This window comes from Penaeus vannamei, chromosome 3 (genome assembly GCF_042767895.1).
Source record: "Penaeus vannamei isolate JL-2024 chromosome 3, ASM4276789v1, whole genome shotgun sequence".
NCBI classification, from domain to species: Eukaryota; Metazoa; Arthropoda; class Malacostraca; order Decapoda; family Penaeidae; genus Penaeus; species Penaeus vannamei.
Genome location: NC_091551.1, coordinates 6,471,244 through 6,481,243, shown reverse-complemented (window position 1 = coordinate 6,481,243; position 10,000 = coordinate 6,471,244). Strand labels below are relative to the sequence as shown.

At 44.5% G+C, this 10,000-nt stretch overlaps 1 protein-coding gene across 1 annotated transcript in view; it reads right to left on the bottom strand.

The window, feature by feature from the left end:
* The window catches only part of LOC113815913 (uncharacterized), a 10,116-nt gene extending 1,095 nt beyond the window's left edge, over nt 1-9,021 (bottom strand). The window contains exons 1-4 of the mRNA XM_027367924.2: nt 8,230-9,021; nt 2,736-2,980; nt 2,327-2,454; nt 1-1,302 (exon numbers count right to left, since the gene is read on the bottom strand). The exon at nt 1-1,302 is cut by the window's left edge and continues 1,095 nt beyond it. Of these exons, the coding sequence (XP_027223725.2) occupies nt 1,164-1,302; nt 2,327-2,454; nt 2,736-2,980; nt 8,230-8,302 (585 nt within the window). The 5' untranslated portion in view covers nt 8,303-9,021 and the 3' untranslated portion in view covers nt 1-1,163. The remainder of the gene's footprint in view (nt 1,303-2,326; nt 2,455-2,735; nt 2,981-8,229) is intronic.
* Between the last annotated feature and the right edge of the window lie 979 nt (nt 9,022-10,000).

Genomic DNA, 10,000 nt, shown 5'->3' with positions numbered 1-10,000 from the left:
AATATCACCCATACTCAGCAAGGGGCATCTTCGATCAGCTGTTAAAATTTAGTCACATTATTTTCCGGACATCTAAAAAGTCGTTTTGTAGAGATTGTGAAAAATAAAGAATTTAGGTACAAGTTCATCCCTAAAACACCAATATAAAAACAAATTATAAAAGATGACACGCAAGCCGACATTCCATTGTTTTAGACTTGTTTCTGAGGCTTCAAGGTCGACCGCGTAGAAAATGGCGCCCTTTTTGAAAACCTTGAAGTGTATTACTCTCGTTTTCTTATTCCAATTCGAAAGCAGGAAGAAACCAGGTGAGGAAAGATGTCCATGATGACAACAAACGAAAAGGGAAATATATTGGCATCAAAGCACCAGGTCATATTATTTTTTCACTTAACATTTGGCAAATGGGAAGAATTTCTAAATTTGGTGCAGTTAAAAATAATTTTTAAAAAGTCAAGACGAAGTGAACGATAAACAGAGATTTCTTTTCATACCACAAGAATATTTGGCTTTGTTAAATAACTGCCCCCTTTTTTTAGATTCCACCCTCCTGGAGGTGAGGAAGAACAGAAAAGTGAGAATAGAAAAGGAGGAAGGGGAGGACGATAAGAAGAAATGGATAAAAGAGAATTATCGAAGAAAAAAAATACGAGCAAAAATCGGGGGAAGGAGTCTTACCTCACCAACACTACTTTGTTATGAGATCAATCTTGCAAAAACAGCGCTCATACTGTGCAACTTCCCTTAACTTCCACTTTGCAACTTCACAAACGGACACCGGGAAGTGCTCGCGTCTTCGTGTGCATTCCACTTGGCAGGGGGAAGGAAGGGGTCGTGGGCGTGGCATGAGGGGAAAGAAGAGAAGGACACGCCGCCCCTTCGCTGCCCCTTTTATGCTGCGGCTGAAGGGGCAGCTGGTCAGTCCATGATCAGACGCCGGGAGGAGAGGTCGTCGCTCCGCCTCGCGCTTCCTCCCCTACGCCCTTCTTTTTCCCTCCTCACGCTCACACTTCTTCAACCTCTCCCCGCTCCAGTCGTCACTCCCTCCCCACTTCCCCGGCTCTCCACTCCCTCCCCATTTCCCCCGCTCCCCACACTCCCTCTCTCCCCGAAGGCGCAAGCCAGCAGAACCGACGATGCCGCTCCGTGTCCCTGAGGCTCCGCTATAGCTCCTCCTTGGGCGGCGAAGGGCGGGCCGGGCTCAAGGTCACGACCCGAGACGAGGAGGTGGCGGAGAGCTCGTCCTTGGAGTCCTCCTTGGCGCCAGGATCCGGGTCCACGAGGGTGATCTTGGACTTGACCCTGGGGAGTGGAGAACGACCTTGAAATCTCTGGTTTGAGGATAACTATTTACTACTTTTTAAAGCTTATTCATTTCTGTATAGATTCACTATCTTATATCTTTATTATGTTATAACTCATATCTCTATTATCTTACATCTGTATTACGTTATATTTCTATTATCTTATATCTTTATTGCGTTTTATCTATTATCTTATATCGTTATTACGTTATATCTCTATTATTATATTTTTATTACCTTCTATCTTGATCTTATATCATTACTTGATATCTTTGAACAACGTGGAATGATTATTATTACATTCTTATATCATTACTTGATATTTTTAAAGAACTTAGAATGAAGGTCGTGGTTAAGCTTTCATTAATACAATTTAATTCTCTTTAATCAAGGAATGTAGGAAGTTTACACGCGTTACAAATATTCTTATTATTGAGGCCATGCAACTTTTTTTTTCATTGCAGAGGATTTGATGCAACTCAAAATCAAACGGCCGGTTTGTTAGCATTGTGCGAGACCCAAAGAATATTCGGATACTTGACATGCATAAATAAAGAAATAAATGCATATTCATCAGGCTAGACATGCATATCAACCTGGAAAATAGATAGTTAAATGTATATCTATCAGATATAGAGACATATAGGCCTTTATTTCTGCATCTGTATTTATGAAAATTCATTGGGTCTTGTCTGGCAAAATTTTAACAAACCGACCGAAATTGGTTAGTACTAGAAAGCAAACATATCATTGCTAACTGAAACCTGGACATTAAACCCTTCACATAATGGCCCTCAAACCATTCTTTTAAGTTTTATTGTTTAATTCATAAATGACATCAAAAGGTTAGCTTATGTAATGGCCATCATGAGGAGAAAAAAAAAGAAGCATAACAAAGAAAAAACGAAAGACAATCGCTGATAAAGACACAGAAAGAGAGAGAATGAGAAAGAGGGATACAAAGAAAAGAAATATTAATATACACACGACAAACCCCACGATAGAAATAAGCTGATAATTACCCTTCCATAGAGGCGCTGACGGTGACCTGGTCGTGGCATCTGAGGGCGAAGGCGAGGTCACCGGGGAAGATGAGGTCATCGTCGTGCTGCACAACCACGGTGTTCACGTGAGCACCCAGAGCGCTGTCCTGTGGTTAGTAATTAATTCATCAGAAAAAAAATCAATATACATATACATAATCTTTTTGGGAAGGAAAAATTATGTATATTTAGTTTCTGTATTTCGTTCTATAATTTCTATATCCAATTTTATATCTTTTATATTTATCTATTTTTTCTATTTCATTCTATAATTTCCATATATAATTTCTATATTTATTTATATAATATCTCACTTCATTCTATAATTTCTATATTTAATGTATATAATACTGGAAATGTTTATACAAATCCTTGACGAAGAACTTACGTATTTTGTTCCACAATCTTTGTTGCTGAACTTGAGCGCGAACTCCCTGCCGCCCGTCGCGTCCAGGAAGCAGGGTCCTTTGCGGGCGTGGAAACTGCCCCTCGTGTAGACCACGCCCTCGAAGTCCTCCTCCATGGTGATGACGAAGGCCATGTGGTCATCCTCGCAGTCTAGCACCGCTCGGGCGTAACCCTTGTCGCTCACGCCGATGCTCAGCTCGTTGGACAGATCCTCCTTCCAATCGGCTGCGGGGGATCGGGTCGTGGGGTTAGGGGGTTCGATCGCCTTCGGGGGGACGCGTTTGGTTATGTCGTTTATACATTCCAAGGACCTTATTGTCTGCCTTATACCTCATATTCATAACGTAAGACCAATGATATCCTTCCTTTCTTAACAAAATCGCAATAAATAAGTGCAAATTTGAACCCGGAAAAGGTAGTTTACCTTCCATTTGCTCATCAGTTTTCTAATTTGTACCCACGTGTAATAAATTCCTTTAATATGAAGACCGACTCAAAACAAAATCAGTCCAATTACATTTTCGCTTCCGACCCAATATGTCAGGTCATGAGAGGTCACGATCCGTCTTCCCACATGAGGTCAGCAGAGAAAAGCCAAAGTATTAAAAGCTCATAAAAAAATCCTTTAAAAGGTCAGGTCATGAAGTGGCCATCATGAGGAGAGAAAAGAAAAGAATAACAAAAGAGAAAACGAAAGGCAATCGCTGATAAAGACAAAAAGCTAGAATGAGATAGAGGAGTACAAAGGAAAGATATATTTAGAAACAGGGAGAGGGAGAGAGGGAGTCACAGACGGACGGAGGGTGAAAGAGGGAGAAGGAGAGCGAGAGAGAGAGAGAGAGAGAGAGAGAGAGAGAGAGAGAGAGAGAGAGAGAGAGAGAGAGAGAGAGAGAGAGAGAGAGAGAGAGAGAGAGAGAGAGAGAGAGAGAGAGAGAGAGAGAGAGAGAGAGAGAGAGAGAGAGAGAGAGAGAGAGAGAGAGAGAGAGAGAGCAGAATGAAAGAAAACAGACACAGACAGATATAAAGAGAGACAGAGAAAGAGAGAATGCAGGAAGAGAGAGCGGTAGAAAAAGGGAGAGGCAAAAAAGGAGAGTGAAAGTGAACTGCAAAGATCAAGGGTCTACTGAATTAAAATTGTAATGTGTGATCAGAACGGGACAGTCGAGTGTACAATTATTTCCTCTTTCTTGTAAGTGATTTCACACCTCTTGGTACTGCTCTCACAACGATCTATTTTTTTGTTTATTTATTAAGAGGAATAAAAATCCTATATTCAGTTTCACAATAGCTCGTAGATAATATAATCTTAGTATCATTCCTGTTTTTGTTACTTCTTAAATCATGTATACGTAATTTATCTGGCATTCCCCGAGACGAAGCAGTAGATAAGGGAGCGCGAGTGTAAATGTTTTCCTTCCCGCCGTGCAAGGAGACTGAATGTAAAAGGAGATAATATAACAAAAGAATATAATAGTATCGTTAGTGCATTCGCTACTTCCTAAATCATAAACGTCATTTATCTGGCACTGTATTCCCCAAGCAGCGAATGAAAGCGAAGCAGTAGATAAGGGAGCGCGAGTGTAAACCTTTTCCTTCCCGCCATGCAAGGAGACTGAATATAAAAGGGAGACTACATAACAAAAGAAGAAAATGCTTTGTTTTTTTGCTACATGTTTTTCTTATCTATGTTGCTTATTATTCTGTATTTTTTCCGTCCGTGATACCGAGATAAGAGTATAAGAATTGTGTAAGAATATCTTACGAGAGGGTGAATGAGAGAAAGTGTGTGCGCGCGCGCGCGCGCGCGCGCGCGCGTGCGTGTGTGTGTGTGTGTGTGTGTGTGTGTGTGTGTGTGTGTGTGTGTGTGTGTGTGTGTGTGTGTGTGTGTGTGTGTGTGTGTGTGTGTGTGTGCGTGCGTGCGTGTGCGTGTGTGTTCGTGCGTGCGCGTTTTTGGACGCAGAAACGTATGTGCAGTTGTACAAGCGTCCATGATAATATGTGTTTATGCAAGAGCTGGCGCCTGCAAGAGCAAAGAACGCGATGCAAGTTGAATGCAAATCGCAAATCTGTGTATGCATAAGACTAACTGTGTTTGTGCAACATGATCCTAAGCACTGCAAGATAAATTACTGTTGGTACAGGTGCGTGCGTGTCATTTGCTTGTTTGCTGACACGATTACTTAGAATTTTGAAAGATTTCCCGAGAATAGGTTTGAAAAGCAATGAGAGAGGAGAGACTGCATATCCGTGTACGTGTGTGCGTGCATAAAAGCGAATGAGCGTGTGCGTTTTTGTGTGTGTTGAGATTATTGTTTATGTGTATACTTTGTATATTATATAGTGTATTCACTCTCATCTGAGAAATTATGCAGTAAATAAACAAATAATGCAATCTATCTCCACTTTAATTCACGAGAATTTACTGTTGTGTACTTTTACAGTGTAACCCCGAGCAAGAAGGACACATCACTCCCTCCACCCAACACCTCGACGGAGTTATTCGCACCTCGTGTTTGTGTTATTCGCACTTCACGTTTGTTTGAACTTCGGAGAGTTGGATCTTCCCGAAGCACATTTCAAACACCACTTGAAAGCGTAATTCTCCCTTTCTACCGTCCAAAATCGCTCGTCTTTTGTTCATTTTTTCCGCGCAGCAAAATCGACATAGAACAGAATAAATAAAACCAAGAAACAAAAAAATATATGGCGAAATATCTATAAAAACCAGAGACTCCAATAACGAATAGGCACAGCGAAATATATCCATTAAAGCAGAGAATATAACTCGATATGCAGACAAAAATAAACTGTCTAAAAATGGAGAATAAAAGAATGAATATGAGTTTTGTTTACGGCTACTCAACCATGACACGTGACGCTAGTTTTGGCCTTGGATATGACAGCTTATGACACCTCTTCGCAGCCATGAGCTTGAAAAGGGAATCCTCGACATTTTTCTTCTTCTTGACAGCCTTTGTCTCCCTTTTAAAATAAGAATGATGGAGGGATAAAACTCAGAAAATATCGTTGTGAATGTTTTCTAATGTAAGGTGGAGAAATAAAATGATTTAGTCAGCCTTGCTTATAAGTACGTACATAAGCGTATACACACACATATACACAAACAGATAAATATACACACATATAAATTTACACACACACACACACACACACACACACACACACACACACACACACACACACACACACACACACACACACACACACACACACACATGCAGAGCTATGTGTTAAAACAGAGGAAAACAAAACGCAGGAAAATGACTTGCAGATAAATAGCAGCAAAGCGCATATTATAAAAATTGCTTGCAAGTTGCAGTTATTTGCAATTCTCACGTGACTGGTTTCTGATATCGAAAAGGGCGGGGAAGGGGGGGAAGAGAGGTAGATAAAGAGAGGAAGAGGGAAGGGGAGAAGAGAGGTAGATAAGAGAAAGAGGGAAGGAGAAAAGAGAGGCAGATAGGAGGAAGAGGAAGAGGGAAGGGGAGAAGAGGTAGATAAAAGGAAGAGGAAGAGGGAAGGGGAGAAGAGGAAGATAAAAGAGGAGGAGGGAAGGGGAAAAGAGGTAGATAAAAGGAGGAGGAAGAGGAAAGGGGAGAAGTAGATAAAACGAGGAAGAGGGAAGGGGAGAAGAGAAGTAGATAAAAGGAAGAGGAAAAGGAAAGGGGAGAAGAGAGGTAGATAAGAGGAAGTGGGAAGGGGAGAAGAGGTATATAATAGGAGGAAGAGGAAGGGGAGAAGAGAAGTAGACAAAAGGAAGAGGAAGAGGGAAGGGGAGAAGAGGTAGATAAAAAGAGGAAGAGGGAAGGGGAGAAGAGAGGTGGGAGGGGAGGAGATAAAAGGAATTGACAGGGAAATTAAACGTAATTAAGAGAAAATATACATACCAACAAATTACCAAAACTGATTGAACAGAAACGAAAAAGAAATAAAACAATTTACCAACACGACAAAAATGTGCAAATATTCCACATAAAAAGAAAAACAAACAGACCAACCAACCAAAATCCTGCGTCATGGCAAAGGAGAGATATGACGTCACAAATGCATGCCATGTTACCAAAGTATAACATATTCTTATCGAACTTACAACCTGCCGATAGCATGATGGTGCAAATGTGGCGGAGCATGGAACAACACAAGGGTAATGACAATATGCCTGAGAAAATGAGCCACATAAAAAGGAAAAGTGTGGGAAAATCGCCCAAAGGCCTCATTTCCCCACCGGCAGAAACGGCGCATTCCTGAGCAAGATTGGCCAGCCATTAACGCGACGACTAAATGCTCGGAATATCCTTCGGTTTTAAAAAATGCAGGACTCGTCGAGAAATAATCTGACGGGAGGGAATGGGGAGGGATTTCCACGATTTTGAACGAAAGTCAAGACACGACGTTAGTCAGCACTGGAAAAAGAATCTGCCGAAATGACTTTGCAAACACACACAGGTGTACTTGAAGGTCAAGCAGCACCCACCAGAGTTTTGCAGACGACACCTTTGTTAAAGAATTTCGTTGTGGGGATATATAGCTACGGTTCCTAGTCCCTGTGTTCTTCGGTCCCTTAAGTAAGTGAACTCAATCTTGACTAGCTCTCCTTAACTAACCCTAACCTTCCCTAGAATAGAAAAACCTACTCTATCCTACCGTAGCTTAAACCAACCTACTCTAGCTAACCCAACCTACCTTAGTCTAGCAACCCCTATTCAAGCCTATTCGAGTCTAGCGTAGTCTACCCAAGCCTAACCCAGCCTCCCCTGGTCTAGCAGAGCCTATCCTGGTCTAACAGAGCCTACCCAAGCCTACCAGAACCTAGCCTAAGACTGTGGAACACCGGGCGAAGGATTCCGAAAGCCGCAAGGGTGAGGACGCCCTTCCTCGGCCAGCGGAAGGGCAGTGAGGATGGCGCTGATCAAGGACGCACGAAGGTTGCAGGAAATGGGAAGAGGATTGGCAAGCACGCAGGAACTCCGAAAGCATTCAGTCGCGGGGTGGTGGCGTGATGCCTGTAACCTTGGGGTGCCACGCCACTGTGAAAAATGACACTCTATGGCTGTGGCGGCGGAAGAGGTCGTGGCTTCAGAGCCTCTCCTGTGCAAGGGGCGGAGAGCCGGTCTTGCTATAGGCGAAGAAGAGGGATCACCCGCGAGGTATTTAGACTTTGAAAGGAGACTGCGTGCTAATGTTTTGAGGGAATATTGATTTGTGATATTTCTCTTAAGCGTTGAAGACTAATATGAGTAAATCTGTTAAAAGAAACAATGACAAATGGATGCTGCATCGCTCGTTTCTAAATGGGGATCTGAACCTAGATTTTCGGTTCCCCTGAATGTGTCCAACCTACAAGCGTTTTCACTTTTTAAACATTATAAATAAAAACATAATTGCCTTGCCTTGCGAATTCTGCCGTCGCCCCGAACCCAAGCCCTAAGCCAAAGACGAGGAAGCCAAAATACCTGCACAGGCCGAAGCGACGAGGATGCTAACCAGCACGGTCTTGATCTTCCACGCATCAACTTCGCCGCACATCTCCAAGGGCGTCTCAAGGTCCTCCTTAGCGGCTACGACGACGGGGCGGGAGCAGGCAGCGCGGGGGGGAGGAGGCGGTTGGGCGGCGGGTCATGCAACTTCCCTTCTCTCTCTCTCTCTCTCTCTCTCTCTCTCTCTCTCTCTCTCTCTCTCTCTCTCTCTCTCTCTCTCTCTCTCTCTCTCTCTCTCTCTCTCTCTCTCTCTCTCACTGCAGCGCCTTCGAAGGGGACAATCTCTCCTTCGCGGTTCCTGTCTTCTTCACTGTGTGGGCGTCGGGCTGGGCGTGAGGGCGATGATGAAATGAGAAGTGCAGCGTCGACGAGAGGCGGGGGATGGGCGGCGTGGTGAGGGGGAGGCGAAGAGGGACGTCTCGAGAGGCTGGTGAGGATGATGCGCTGTTACGTCCCCTCCAGGAGGATGGTGATGACTATCGTGGTGCCTGTTGCGTCCAGGTTCTGCATGGTGGAGGCGGCAGAGATGAACGTCGTTCGGGAGAAAGAGGAATCAACCGCACGCGTGAAAAAAGGTCTTCCTCGGGCTTCTTTTCCTCGTTTCGTGTGAGATAAGGGCCTGGATGCCCCCTGTGTGCCTTCGATAACGAGAAGAATCGGCTTCTGGCGCGTTACCCAAGTGACATCCAGGTAAACTGCGCGAGCACCTCTGTACGTCCGTCACCTTCTGCGGCCAAAGCCAGACTGCCGGAGCGACGGACACGCGCCCCGTTTTCTCTCGCTCCGATGAGGGCGAGGCGTCTCCAGTGAGAGTGTTGCGAACGAGACAGGAAGCACCTGTGCTTGTGCAACCCTCGACGAAAAGTCCGCAGCATTTCCGCCGAAGATCGTTGAGCTCGCGAAGAAAGAAGGCGTGAGACTCGTTTCGAAGGGCTGTTGCCTCTGATTTCGACGATCACACCAGATTTTTTTCTCAGGCGAAGACTTGGCGGTCTTTCACGCGTGTTGGCCGAGTGCCAAGTCCAGGCGCTACACGAGAGCGAGGTGCTCGAGCCTCGCCTCGTATTCCAACCATTTTTTCCAGAGCCTTTTCGTCATATGGAAAAAAAACAGCATCAGTTTGCTACCTTCCATATTGCCAGTTTCAAAACTAGCGGCGCGCTGTGCATGAGAGTGAGAGTGTGTAGTGGAGCGTTCCACCCCCACCACCGCACACCCCCTCCCCTCCCTCCCCCGGCCCCTCCCAGCCGGCTCTCTGACTAGTCACTCGGTCACTAACACAGCCGACTCTGACGCACTCACGTACATACTCACGCACGCACGTGCACTCGTTCCATGGAAATGTCAGGCGAGGTTCGCTGACTTTTTTCCTCTACGGACTGTCACTTGACTCATAGGTGTTCCGGTGCTGTTCCTGCGCCATGCAAGGGTTTCCAAAGTGAAGCTTCAATCCTTCAGTTCCGATTCAGAAAATGAATCGGGTTTCACGCGAATCGAACCAATTCAACACGAGCGTACTTGCAACGAATGCTGAACACAGAGGTTTTACTCTCCTTTACCGGAGCATTTATTTTTTATGCAATCTCTGCCCCGAAGAAACCGAAATGAATAACATAGCTAAAAAAAAAGAAGAAAAAAAAAGAGACAATTCAACCCTTTTCCACCGAGTACCCTTCCTCCCTTCCTTCCCTTTCGAAACAACAGACCATCCGGTTACATGACTACAATCCCTTTGGCCAAGTGGGGC